Below are 14,776 nucleotides of genomic sequence, written 5' to 3'. Positions count from 1 at the left end.
ATTCTATTTATAAATGCTCGTTCGTGCTGAAAGTGGCGCGTCGTTTCTTGGAGTCAATAGCTTCTTCGTATCGGTATTGCAACGGTCTACACGCGGAATTCATCAAGTTGAAATAACCGAGAATGGGAGACGTACCGGTGACTGAGGCGGAATAACGGTGACGGTCTCCTCTGCCGGTTTAATAAGCCTAGTTTGTAAAGCCCTTAGTCTAAAATTTGCGTTCCTGGCGAAATGCATGAATTTTAATAGTTCGAAAAGCTGTTTGTGAATGGCGATTTTTAAATTTATCGACAGATTTATCCCCGATGTCAGCTTTCATCCATGTTCATGTTAGAACACCGGAGCTGCTGAGCCATATCGTTAGACCAAGCCCTAAGCAGTTAGCAGTTTTTCCTCTTTTTACCATGGTCGATATCTTTGGCGAGATCTTCGATGAAACAGTTACCTCGAAAAACATATAAGCGAGGTTTTATTTTGATAGGACTACATTTATATTCCGCTACATATTCTTAGCAACTTAGAAAGATATACTGCATATATGAATGCTATAACTACATGCTTGCAGTTACAATAAAATGCGTAAAGTTCGCCTATTGGAAAACCCTTTGGAAATTTCCGTTTATATTCCGCTACATATTCTTAGCAACTTAGAAAGATATACTGCATATATGAATGCTATAACTACATGCTTGCAGTTACAATAAAATGCGTAAAGTTCGCCTATTGGAAAACCCTTTCAAACATTCTTTTGCGAACTGGATTCAAAGGACTTCCGGACATCACATCAGTCAGATCAAAAGGAAACGGTGTGAATATTCCCATGTGCTTTTACATCCCCTAAACCCCCCCCCCCCATCCCATCTCCCTCTACGACTCTTTCGCTCTTCCTATCTTTGAATGTAGAAGCTAAAGCGGTGGAATCTCTGCTTAAAAATTAAACAAGCTAGCATTCCAGCGTGATGTGCAGATATAGGTGTATCGCAACGAGGGTTTAACAATTTTTACCACCGCATTATGATTTCAGTCACGTACCGCAACAGTAGAAAAAAAATGGTCAAACATTGTTGGAATACGATTATTGATTGCAGCCCTGGAGCACGAGTTGAGGATATTTTAAGCTCACCGTTCATACTGGACCTCAAACACGAATATACGCGAGCCGTTTGCTAAGCGTTAAGCCATTGTTAAGCAACTAACATTGGCGCATTTGATGCACAAAAATAGATGCCTAGAAACTTGAAGAAACTAGCGAAATTCGCAGGGGGAAAGAGCAGTGAGTCAGAAGCAATTTTAATATACAACAGGACAGGCTTGTCTCCGTGTTAATTGCGGTTGACTTCGGTCGACTAGATCGTGTACCCATTATTTGCTGCAGGCGATGGACAACACTTTGTGGCACGTTTTGAGGCACGTGTTGAAAATAGCATTCATAACGGTCAGATGGTACCGACGCGTTATGGTGGAAGGTTCGTATCGGACCGAGAGGTGGATTAAAAACTTTGCAGTATGTTAATGAGCACCGCAAAATAATGTGTCACCACCGGCTTGTGTGTCGCTTCGGCTTTGGAACGGTTGGGTTACCGCACTAATGCATTACACTGATGTGCGTGTGAGAGTCGAGATAGAAAGAGCGAGTCCGAGAGCGATGAAAAAGTATGAGTTTCTCTAATGATCGGATGGTCGACAAATCTTGTGATCCATCTTTCTTGCTATAAGGTCGCCCCGGTTATATTTATACATACGCTGCATTGCAACAGAATTTTGAAGGGAAGTATCACACCGACCAAACGTATGCCACCCGCATCAATAAAGCGCCGGCGCACTATCCACTATCCGCTTAGGCAAACTTATTTCGCCTATACCCTTGAGGGCAGACAAATGCATTTCTTACAATTCGATAAACTGTTGGAAAATAACATTATATAGCAGATATAGCAGTTCATTTAGCTAATTTCAAGTGAAGTGAGGTCTTCACACAAATACAGACGTATTAAAGCAGGTATACCAACATACAAGAGAAATGGGAAAATAGTATACTAAAAATTGTACTATTTTCCTCGACGAAATATCGCTGCTCTATGTCTTGAGTAAAAAGTGCTTAAAAGTATGCAAAAAGCGCTATTTAGGACTAAATTTATTTCAATTATTTTTTTTTCTTGACACGTGTTTTACGAAATACCAGAAAAATCATTAATTCAGGCACTCACAGCTCACCAACATAACTCCATATAATCATTTATATTTTTAAGCCAAGATTAAATCCGAATTCCCATGACTATACTGCATCAAAATGAATTGGCTCATCAAAATCAGCATCGAAATGATGAACTCCAGGACGCGCGCAATTTTCTTCACCCGCCTAAGAACAGTATCCCCTAGCTTGCAGTTTGACTCTGCTTCGATAGCTGATGGTCAGCGTGATGGGTTTGTCCGTCTGCACGGTCTGGCAGCGGATACGATCTATCGTCGTCGACAGTGCCGTCAGTAGTGAAGCGTGATGACATCTCTCTGCCGCGTCTGTAGTGCTCCAGCGGCGCAACGATGTGCGGGCTGCCAGCAGGTAGCCTACTGCGGCCGTGACCACCAACGGGCCGATTGGAAGGCCCAGCACCGTGACCAGTGCCGCCGGTTCAAAGTGAGTCATCGGAGCGAGTGGGAAGAGCGATAGGATTGGCGCCGGGGGCTTTGCACACTGTGGAGTGACTGACACAATTACGTCAACGTTTTTTTTTCTTTTTTTTTGTGTCGCTCCCCGTTAACACCATTGACAAGTAGGACAAATTAGTAAACGGAAAAGATGGAGAGGAAAGACAAGCAAAAAAAAAAAACCTTCCTGAAGAGTTTGGCAGACCGTGACGAGATACAAATAGTCCGTCATCTTGAGTAACCATCTTGCGATAAAATGCGTATTTGCTGCGGTGTGAGTGTGTCTGATCATTAAGGTTTGCTTGGTGGAAATGTCCCCAGCGCCGGAAGTGTCTACTTGCGGTTTCGGTAGATTGCTTTGCTGACAACCCATTGGATAATGCGTCCTCTAAGACACTAGGTAAAATTTAAACGAAATCAGCAACCAATGAAGCCCATAATTTTTGGTAACGAGATACTATTTTACCTCCAGGCACCGTATGCTATCACCAGCAACAAGAAGAACAGGCGGTGATGCGGTGAAGTATTTCAAAATCACGACCAAACTTTGCACACTACCATTGTGCGTTTTGTACTACTTCATCTTGCTACCCTTGCCTCCTCCAACGATCAACCAACCTGCTTCTATTTCCGCTGGGTGAACAGTGTGACAGACGAAAGTTAATGAATTCGCCGTTGTCTCATTTCCATGCCCGGGGTGTGGCCATGTTTTTCGGTCGTCTTGAGACTGTGGATTAATACTGGCAAGGCTACAACACCCAAACCTCCCATCGCCCACCCCACCAGATCTCTCAGATTTTCCTGATAAAAGTGGGTGTAAGTGTGTGTGTGCGTGTACGCATACCATTCTACACAGTGGTGGTTGACCGTGTGAGTCTATTTTTTGAAACCTAACCCCCGCAACAATGTACCAGGATCGGAAGTTCTTCTATCATGTTCTTTGAATTGCCATCATGCCTGAACGTACCGAGGAAAAGAAAGAAAGAGAAAAAAACTAGCTCATGCTTACACCATGTAGCGTTGCTTCGTCACCCAGAATCATCAGTGGGCCCTGGGGCGAATGTGACAATGTAATGGCAAGCAAAAATCGAAAGGGCGACCATTTACGCCGGGCGTCACGTGGAGGAAGAAGGATTATTTAATCGACTTCGGATCAAGCGTGTGTGCGTGTGTCGTGTGAAGGGGGTAGAGGGGAGGATGAGTCGTAAACACGGGCTGCTGGAGAAGGGGTTGAGGTTTTATCAATCGCTTCACATCAAGCCGAGGGCGATGCCATGAAGTCTAATCAAAAATCGTGGTGAGAATTTCGCTCAAGATCAACCACTTGCCACGCGCACGAGCTTGTCTTCAGCTTGGGCGGTTACGAAATTTAAAGAACAGTTCATTAAAGTATTAAGAGTAGCTTAGGTATGCTGCTACGGTAGAAAAGAGTAACATAATCCCACGAATGTCGTTTACAGTAAGCCAATTGTAAAGGTGAATGATGTAAAGCTATGTGGGTTTTGTTTATTGAAGCGCCTGATGTTATGCAATATAATTTTTTTCTGCGAATTATCTACGAGCTCGTGACATAAATGGTGATTAAGGTTTTTTTTATCAGACAGCCGCTCAAACAAACGTTCTCCACTCATAATTTGAGTACATTGACATTATGGCTTCGTATAAGAGAAAACAAACATTCATCAAGCAAATGTTCGTTTAGCAATCGTAATACAAACTTTAAAGCAAAATCTTTAGTAAATCAGACCTACTTGAAGGGCTCTTACATCAGCTGCACTTACACTCCGCAGGTAGTACGCAATGATCGTCTGGGACGCCATCTGGTGGCAACGCGTTACATCAAGCAGGGTGAGATAATATACCGCGACGAACCGTACGCGGTCGGACCGAAGATAGCAAACGTGCCACTCTGTCTTGGCTGCAACCGTAATTTGATGCCGCTGTGGCAGCAGCAGCAGCAGCAGCCGGGCAGCCGGCCGGACCGCTTTTACGAATGCTCCCGGTGCGGTTGGCCCCTGTGTGGTGTGAGCTGCGAGGAGTCGGCTCAACATCGGCCCGAGTGTAGTGTGCTGGCCGCTAGCGGCTACCGGCCCAACATCCGTCCCCACCCATCCAATCCCGAACATCGCGAATCGGCGTACTGTGTGATCGTACCGTTGCGCGTACTGCTGCTAGAACGCTTTGCGCCCGAACGGTATGCAACGTTGCAGGGGTTCGAGTCACATCTGGCGGAACGGCTGGCGAGCCCGCTGTACGGTGTGCTGCGCTCGAATCTTGTCCCGTTCGTACGGTCCGTGCTTGGTTTGCAGCAGTACAGCGAGCAGAAGGTGCTGGAGTTGAGCGCGATCCTCGACACTAACTGTTACGAGATCCGGTTGCCGGAGCGGCACGTGAAGGTGCGCGGACTGTATCCGCTGGGTGCTATGCTTTCGCACGACTGTCGGCCAAACACGAAACACTACTTCGACGATCGGTTGCATATGGTGCTGGTGGCGACGGTTGACATTCCCGAGGGTGCAGTCATCCATGCGTCCTACACGCAACCACTGCTCGGCACGGTTCAGCGCCGGTTAGCGCTTCGGCAAGCCAAATGCTTCGATTGCGCCTGCGACCGGTGTACGGATCCAACCGAACACGGTACGCATGCGAGTGGATTCCGCTGTCCAAACTGTCGCCGGGCACCGAGCCTCGTACTGGCAGCAGAGCCGACCAACTACAGGACGGTGTGGCGCTGTCAAAATCGACGCTGCTCCTACCAAGAACGGCCCGAGCAGTACGTAACGCGCTGTGAGCGTTTGCAGCAGGAACTGCTTGCCCTAGATAGGACCGATCCGTCTGCGTACGAATCGTTCTTGACCCGTCACGAACCAACGCTCCACCCGTGGAACGCTTACATCCTGCAGGCAAAGTACGCCCTTACGCAGCTGCTAAGCAGCGCTCGGGCGACAAATTGCCCCACCAAAGGTAAATGCCTTGCCCAGTCACGACACCTCACTACATGACATTTCGATTACCGGTGTAACGATTCTGTTTTTTTGTTGCTGTTGTTTGCTTCCTACTGCTGTCCACTTTCAGAAGTCCCCACCCGTCGTACGGTAGAGCTATGCCGGGATCTGCTTGCCGTGGCGGACCGGCTCGAGCCCGGGTACGGAACCTTCCGCACGAAGCTTCTGCTGGAGCTGAGTGCCGCGCTCGACACACTCCAATCGCTCGGTGTCTTATCGGTCGGTACAGCAATGCACTATCCCGCCCCCTGAAGCTCCTGACTTCATAATGATACACATTATTTCATCCCCTTTTCTTTCCCGTTGGGCAGGACCCCGAGCGACAGGAACGGTGCACGGTGCGAACCGAACTCGAGCGCATTGCCAAAACGGACCCATCTGTGGACGTCAGCAGCTTCGGTGGTTAGTGCGGTTAGTGTGAAAAGGGTCGCCTCGTTCATTTGCTCGTAAACCTCCACTCGACCGTGCGAACAACCAACCATCCTCCCGCCCGGAAAGTGCGTCCGCGTAATCGATGTCGACCCCCGGTTCTCTGAACTTCCCAATTTTTTACCCCTCCCATGAGGAGCAAACCCCAGCAATTGGTGGGTTCGGTTTTGTTCACATCCACAATGTGTGCTACTTTAGTGCTTCCGCACTTCCCCCCTTCCCAGTACGTTCTGAACCGGACGGGATTGCGTTGTTCGATGATTGACTGGGTGCTTGAGAATAAATCCCTCGTTTTTTTTTTTTGGAACCGCGTACCTTCTCTGTGTTCCTGTGTCCAGTGGGCAAGTCGTCGAGAAAAGGGGCAGCAATCTTTTCCAGCAGAGTGATTATCGGTGACGATGTGTAGTATTCATCGATGGGGGACTGAGAGGATGAAAGGGAAGGAGAAAGGGAGATAGAGAGTGTTATGTGCGCTAACGTGTGAACATCCACTTCACTAATCCAAGGACATTCAATGACGAAGAACCGTCGAGGGAAGAATAGATCCACGCAATAGTGGACCTACCTAGGGTATTACAGTTGAACGGTGACTATTTCTGCCTTTCTGTCGTTTTGTTCCCTCCGTACCCTCAGGTACTGGTAAGAATCTGCAAATACACACATACAAGCATGAATCAAGGTGTGTGTACGGAGATTTAAGTGGTGCTCACAAACGTTATCCCTTAAAACCATTTAAACTTGACCAACTTCACGTGTAAGCTGAATATCTTTGGCTCCCCCGAATGTGCACTATGGCACGAAACGGGTACAAAATAAATCATAGACTTCTGCAGGTTGTTGTAACATGTCGCCTTACCTTTGACAACTTAGTTTGTGCGATAAAGTAACGCTTAGTATGAAAATGATATCCGAAATGTGTGACTGGAGCGACCAAATCTCATTCGGATCGTTCCTCCGTAGTGCGGTTCGGGTGTTTAAGCTAAACAGAAGAAGAACTTACTTACATTTTCAGAAACAGATCACGAAAAGCAGAGGCTCTAGAAAGGGAAAAGCTGATCAAAAGAGGATGTCAAAAAGGAAATAAGGAAACAGCAAAACATTTGTAAGGATGTAAAGAAAGTTTGAAGGACACTAAACGGAAAACTATTCTAACTAGCTGTTTTTGTTAGCTAAAAGTATCCGAACAGGCATTTTTCAAACCGGATTCGGTTTCGCTATTCCCATAGTGCCTGCGCTTAAAAAACGTTTACGCAGCAAAAGGGTTTCGATATCGCTCGAAATTATAAGCCCGGAAGTGCTATTACCATGGTACACCGGTAACGCGTCGTGTTGTTCTAGCGGATTGAATTTCCCACGCACGACCCTTTTTTTGTGTGCCTCGTCCGAAGTCCGAACGCGTGCGTGAAAATGACAAGTTTCGGCTAAAAATATCCATTTGATCAGATTTGCTTGCTGCGCTAGTGGTGTTTAATTTTTTTTCAAAAATCTCGTTAAACGCCGCAAGGTATGCAATCCGCATACATAGGCAACGTGGTACCTTGCGAATATGTACTAAAACTATACTGAACAAAGGACTATAAACTTACCATTAATGATGGTTGATTCGTGTTTTTTTGTGTGCCCTCTGTACGCAAAGGCGTTTTGGTTATAAATAAGGCTATCACGTGCCACAGAACGATAGCCGTGTGGTCGTGTGAAAAAGAAAATATGTTAAGTAGCTTTTTTTTTGCTTTCTTGGTTCTTGGTAGGTTCCGCGGTTATTGTTAGGCAGGTGGGAACAAAACTAGATAAAGAACAATCTAAGCATTTGCACAGTCATGCTAAGGATGAAGCGCATGCAGGGAAAGTTTATTTGGTGCCATGTTTTGCGTTTAAATTTACACCAAATACTTTAAATCCCTACGGCAGCAAGCATATCAGTAAGTGTGCAGCGATGGAAACAATCTTTTACGCACGCGGAGAGGGGAGGGGGGGGGGTGTAAGCAAACACAAACGTTGGGTACGGAGACAGGTTAGTACTTATTCTAATCCTCATCACGAATTCTCGTGAGTTCGCCCACCGGGAAACGGTAGCACATTCCGTGCCCGAGCGTACAATTAATCAATTTAGCATATCTCGTCTACCATTACACGCTTGAAGACGCGCGCGCGCTACCCGTATGGAAAGCTAAATAAAAAAGAAGAAAAGATTCAAAACAACACAAGCAACAAAAACATGAAAATAAAAACGAAGAAACACCCGAAAAGCTTCTTAGCAGCAGGAACGGTGCGGGAAATGGGGATGGCATAACGCGCAACAATTACCGTAGGCACAATGGCACAGGTACGGCGCACGTTAGCAGCTACTAACAGGGCATTGGGAGACAAGCCTTCGCATAATGTGCCACCGAAAAGCAGATGGGCGCTTGCCTTTCGCGGATGCTGGGAAAGGGAACGGCCCTGGAAGGAGCGCGAGGTGCCAATAGAGTGAGGGATATTGATGTTAATGCAAACACCCTCAACACATTTCACTGCTCCGTAACACTCATATTGACATTGGAAAAAAAAAACTTTGCCTCCCTTGGCGGGGTTGCAGTATGTGTGCAGTCGCGGTATTAAATTCAACCCCGTACGGTGCCTACATTTAGGCGCGTTATTCGTCTGTTGCGTTTCTGCTACACGCGCGCAACCCAAGCTTCCTCACCAGCAAGGTTTGTCGAAAGTCGTTCCGTTTTGCGTATGCATAAAAACCGCGGAAAAGTGTCGAAACTTGGGGCTTCATAAAATTTGCACTCCTCTCCCCTTTGTTCGCTCGCGCTTCGCACCATTCACCGCTTACCTGTACGATTTCACTCAGGAGCTCGCTTTATAAACCTTCCTTAATAGGCACATCATTAAACAGGTCGTTTTGGTCGTTTTCCGTGAGGGTTTTTTGGGCTTTCTTTTTTGTTTAAATATTTTCCCCCCTGCTTGGCTTGGCTTGGCTATTTTTGCTGTTACTGTTGCTATCACACCGGGCCGCTCGTTCAATTTGGTACGTTTTGGTTCACTTTGGCAGCGTTTAAAAGGCGTGTGCGTACGGACCATTTTTCCTGCTCGCCAACGGGAGCGGAAGATAACTCTCGCCTTAAGATAAAATGAAGAAAACTTTGCTGCCACCCCTCCGCCGTAGAAGCAATTCAGTACACTCCAGGGTGCCAGTTAGGCTCTTGAGCGCGCGCCTATTTCGAACAGAAAATGGATGAGCTTTCGAGCTTTAGTGATGGGTATCTCTTCATCGCCCAGCTTTAGTACTACCGAACCTTCCCACCCAGCACCCCGCTGTGAGTTTTTCCCGTTGTTTGTGTTCACGCGGAATGCTTCGGTCCCCATCCGCCTCCGCCAGCCAGAAGGTCACTGATTAGCTGCCCCACTCCATTCTGGGCTGGGCGCGTTCTTTCGACGCAATTTTAAAGCAATAAATTGTGTGTGCGCATTTGTTGAAGTGGGTGCCAACAAGAGGGAACGCAAATCGTTCGATAGTCGGTGCTCGTTTTCAACGGACTATTTGCGGATGCCCGATAGAGTTAGGCTTATCGATAGGAGCGTGTAGGTGATTTAGTGACTTCCGGTGAAACAGTGAACACCGACGGCTGCTACAAAGTGGTCAGATTTGGATTCAGTTGTGATTGGGACAGAAAAAAAAACAACAACAAATCATCAACCATCATCTGTAGGTGGATTTTAAACGGTACTACTCATCGCTGTATCCTGGTCATGGCACCAACACAAAATGAAACGTTTCATGATGGTTTTCGAGCAATCGAGCTCGAAATTCATGTGTGCTTTATTGCAATAAAGAAATGATTGAGAATAAGAATAGCAAATTACGCCCACACAAGAGCAACCAGAGCACCCACTGTACGGGAGCATCCATTACCCGGGGATGGATAAACGGTGCGTGTTTACACGTAACCATAGCGCACGTCTTGTACCGTTGGCTGCTTATCGGCACATCTGGACTATTTTCGCATCCTCTATATTTTTGCTACGCTATATCTTCTGCTCCTCCTTGCCCTGTTTCTTCTTTTCTTATCCTCCCTTTCGTTTGCCATTCCCGCCCTCGTTCCATTTTCTCCGGTTACCAGCTTTCTTTCCGCTTACAAATTTAATCGACATATTTTGGAAGCAGAAATAAAATTTCTAAACGCTTAGCAGCAAGAAAATCGGGCAGATAATAAATAAATTCATGAAACCAGTAGCAGCAGCAGAAGTATTCCCATCACCACCACCACCACCACCATCTTCCCCCAGACTCTGCCAGACGAACACGCGTTAGCAGAAAGCTAGCGTATAGCGGCCGTTCTTCAGGTTTTTTTTTCTTGCCTTGTTTCGTTTGTTTTCCGTAAGATCTTAGTTTCACCACAATTTTCGAATGCCTACCCGTCAAGGGGTGGTGAGATGGGCCGGTGGGAAGGTTGGTGCAAGGTGCAAAGGGTGAATTGTAAGTGAAATTCTCCACCAAAGTGAGTATAAATGGGTAGTCATGGGTACGTGGCCGTGGTTCGATTGGCCGGTTAGAAGCACGCGACCGCGTACAGAACGCTAACGGGCGTGCAGTTATTTGTTTTGCCCTTTCTACCATCCCACCCATTCTACCCTTCCTCTCCATCATCGTGTCCTGTTACACCGGAGCACAGTTTCCACATTAATCGTTAATATTCATCAGCAAATGCCGGGTGGAAAAACATGGAATCTGTGACTTGCGACATTATCGTTTCATTAAGATGTTTTGCCCCACCATAAGCAGGTGGAATGTCGAACATTGCCTCTTACGTTGCGTGTTTCATTGGTTTTGTTTAGTGTTTTTTGGGTTTGGTGGGGGGGGGGGGGGAGAGGGTGGGGGGGTTTCGTTTGTGCAATAGAATTTCGGGCTCGGCAAGTAACTGAATGTCTGGAACTTGGTGATGTGTGTTGCCATTCGCGTTCGGTTATTATACTCTGCTCTGCTATTACGATAATAATTGAAAAGCAGGCTGTTTGTCGCGCGTGTATGTGTGTTGTTTTTAATCTGCACGTTAATGCGCTAATGTTCATCCGATTGTCTGTCGACGGTGGAATTTCGGACGAATGAACCATGCTTGAAAGGCGTCCTTCTTATGTGAGTTTGCGTGTGCGCGTGTACTCAGCAGAACATTTTGGAACTTAAACATTGTAAGGAATTTATGTCTGCCATTTGCTCTCTATTTCAATCTACATTGTGGGCCGTCCATAAATTAGGTATCGCTCGAATTGAGCTTTTTTTTGAACGAGTTTTCCGCTGTTTTGGTTTTAGTTTTGGTTTAGAAGTAATGTAATGGGTCGAAGAGTGTGAGAAGGACACTATCCCATCTACTTGCTGAGAACACCAATGTCTTAGATTATGCCTACAATGGCGAGTCTAATTCGCTACACGATCATAAGATCATAGTAAAGCGCGCAGCTCATTGTTCTAGCGCTTCTTCCATTGTAATATTAACCAAGCAGGTTTATTAGCAGGATTTTTTTCAATTGGGACATAGTCCTTGTCTCAGAGATGTATTTGACATATTCTTCATCCTTACGCATCCTTTTTGGACGTAATTTATGGTCGACAACCGGAACGACAAGTGGCACTGTCAACGCTTGTCTTATTTTGTCACCAGTAGACACAGACACTGCGCACTGTTTACTCTTTGCTCGCTGCTTCACTGACCTGTCTATACGGTTTCCATGAAACGCTCGTGTCCACCGGCCGGGCGCTGTCGCAATTTGTCGAGAACAAACATTCTGGCATCGCTGTCAACTTGGTAATGTCCGACGGCACGCTCGTTACTTTGCTTTGTCATTCTGCTATACTTCATCCCGGGACACGCAACACCGGATAAAGTGAATTACTGTCCCTTACCTGCTGCTGCTCATCCTGTCCGCAAACAGGCTCGGATTTCGGGTTATGCTGTACGCTTTTCGGTTTGGTTTTGTTTTTATGTTTGACATCATAACCGGTTTCGGAATCGCTGACAATTGCTCAAAATCGCTTTTCTGTGTGACATACTGCACACGCGACCTGAAATGTCCTAACGAACGATCGCAGCCACTAGACTACTAGGCAGCCATATTTAAAGAATAAAAGAGAAAGAGACGGAGAGAGAGAGAGAGAGATAGAGAGGACGAGCGAAAATCAAAAAAACTTTTTATTGTCATTGTTTCGGACGATTGTTTTCTTTTTGTGTGTTTTACCTCGAATCCGGTTTACCTTTTCCTCCTCCCACCCTTCCCTTTTTCAGCCTGTTCTTCGAAACGTGTGCTAAACACATTTTCCCAGCCAAACGATCGTGGGCGATTCGGTTTGGTCTTATAGATTTGCGTCTCTAGATTGTGTTTATATTTTAACCCTCATCCTCCCCCCCCCCTCCTCCCCACCCCTCCTTTAACCTTCTCTATCCCGTTGTCGCCCACTCCCACTCCCAGTTACACAACAAACACCGATGATATGCCATTTGTCGCGTTACGTGTCGTTTCCGATGAAATATTCTGCTGAAAATCAAGCATTACCGTTCGTGCCAAAACAATAATCGTAACGAGTGGCAAACGACCCCGCAAGCGTATGAATGTAAGAAGATGTATATTTTTATATGCGCGTGTGTGCGTGTGTGAGTTTCTGTTTATAAGGGTGAGAGTGAGAGAGCGTGCGGATAAATATAGATTTGCACAAAAATTCCTATAAATCTGACACTTAGTACCACAGGGTTTTCCATAGGGGAGGTTTATATTTTTTTCAGATTTTTTGGTTTGTTCTCTCTCTCTCTCTCTCTCTTTCTCTCTCTGTCTCTCTCTTCTATCACCTGTAAAGCTTATACGATGCACAGATTTACGTTACGTTTTTCGCTTTACTTAAAAGTTAATTTTCACTTCATACTAACGCACGATGGGACAGTGATTGGTCATTTCGTACAACGAATGGGAAAAAAATCCGAGAATGGTTCTACAGTTTTAACGCGAAACAATGTTCATGGACGAAATGACGAGGATGAGGATGACAGATTTAGTAGACACAATTTGACCAGCCACAGCACCTTTGAGGTATTTATTTGAGGTAAAAAATAAATCCACACTGGATTCAACTGCCACAATCGATGTTTTAAACGAGTTAGAGTGATGAAAAACTGGGCCACACTAAAGGAACAATCCGAAACCTAGGTTAAGCTTAAAACAACAAACCGAGCTGAAGAGCGATAAAGCATCTTCAAGGATGATAAAACAAAATTTGAGGGCAATGGAGAGGAATGTGTGTTACGTACTGTAAATCTTTTTTAATTTGTTTTTCTTAATTTTTTTTACGGTAACATTTTTCAAGAGAAAAAATCTTGCTTGAATTTGCTACGCCGTCCCAGTGTGCAGTGTGTTTCCACACGTTCCTCTTTCCTCCACTTCCTCATGCAATTGTGTGTGTGTGTGTGCGTGTGGAGGAGTAGCGAATAAATACTTCCGATCTACATTCATCAAGACATGATGCGCACTAATCTAGTTGGGTGGTAATATTACTGCAAACAGCATTTAAGACATTCCAATCGCGAGCGTAGTGTGAGTGACGCAAAGCTCATTTGTAAGCTGGGCCATAAAAATGTTTCACATACATCAGCTGCTGCTTAGTGTTTTTTTTTACCCCGGCAGAGAGTCGTATTTAATTTTTCCACCTGTTGGGCTATGAAATTGCATAAAACTGTTGAAGGAAAAAAACGAACAAGAAGAAAGAGAAGAAGCAAAACTAAATTCAGGTCAAGGGGATGCTGGGTGCGTTCTCTCATCTCGCCAATAAGCAACAGCAAGATTGGCAATAAGTCGTGTAGCGACGAGTTCTAGCAATTCTCAACACACTCGTACACTCGTAACCGTAACCGCTTAACATTCCCGTTCCTGCTGACGTCAAGGAAACGGTGTACCGTGTGACTAATGTCGATCGAATCTGCTTTATTTCACCACCGTTCAAGCAAGCTGGTCAACATCCGAAATGCATTGCTTCGTGTGCGGACGTGGAGAAACGGAGAGGTCAAATTCCAACCCAGTCTGCACGATTTTTGTTCCGATGTGTACTCGGTACGCTCGGTGCGCTCGATTTCCCGGTATTCGTACTGACGCTGCACATGCCGGACGTTCGTGCGAACTTGGTGGAGCAAAGACTGTTGAGCTACCAACGAGCCACGCACGATTTGGCACTCCGTAATCGATACCAGCCAACCGATACGGTCGACCGACCACCGGTGGTTTTCATCGGTATTTCTAGGCCACGCGTTTTACGCGCCCTCAACCAGTCTGCGTGACTTCATTATCTTAGGCGTTCGGAAAATTGGGATTGTCTCTGACTGCTGATCGTGAGGGTTAAACAATGAGAGCTTCGTTCGTCTACCCCATTCCACACAGCCACGTCTTTCGATGGGCCTGCCGTACCTAACGGGAGCCTTGAAGCGCGAAATGAAATTAAGAAATGTACCGCAAAACCTCAAGAAGTGTTACGGTGCGGGCTGGATGGGGTGGAGCGGCGTTAGAAACTTGAGCAGCCGAATTTATCGGATCCCCGTGCCCGTGCCTCTACAACACCCGCCGGGGTCGATCAGCCGAGCCGAGCGTTTTACTGAGGCGATCCATTAAAATTCACACCATCACCACCATGCAACAGCGGCAGCAGCACAGCTGACGATGGCCCCGTGGCTTGGGACGGG

General features: G+C 46.1%; 2 protein-coding genes across 3 annotated transcripts in view; both read left to right on the top strand.

Annotated features, from left to right (window-relative positions):
• LOC126559422 (transmembrane protein 41 homolog) overlaps positions 1-14,776 on the top strand; it is a 452,775-nt gene that overhangs the window by 124,259 nt on the left and 313,740 nt on the right. The gene's annotated exons all lie outside the window — the stretch shown is intronic.
• On the top strand, positions 2,435-6,114 carry LOC126562194 (SET domain-containing protein SmydA-8-like). The gene is made up of 4 exons (XM_050218639.1): positions 2,435-2,635; positions 4,437-5,610; positions 5,722-5,870; positions 5,963-6,114. The coding sequence occupies exons 1-4, from the start codon at positions 2,498-2,500 to the stop codon at positions 6,056-6,058; spliced, it is 1,557 nt and encodes a 518-aa protein (XP_050074596.1). The 5' UTR covers positions 2,435-2,497; the 3' UTR covers positions 6,059-6,114.

The sequence above is a fragment of the Anopheles maculipalpis genome, chromosome X (genome assembly GCF_943734695.1).
Source record: "Anopheles maculipalpis chromosome X, idAnoMacuDA_375_x, whole genome shotgun sequence".
Classification (NCBI taxonomy): Eukaryota; Metazoa; Arthropoda; class Insecta; order Diptera; family Culicidae; genus Anopheles; species Anopheles maculipalpis.
The sequence above is the reverse complement of the archived record's forward strand: the minus strand, read 5'-3'. Positions and strand labels throughout refer to the sequence as shown.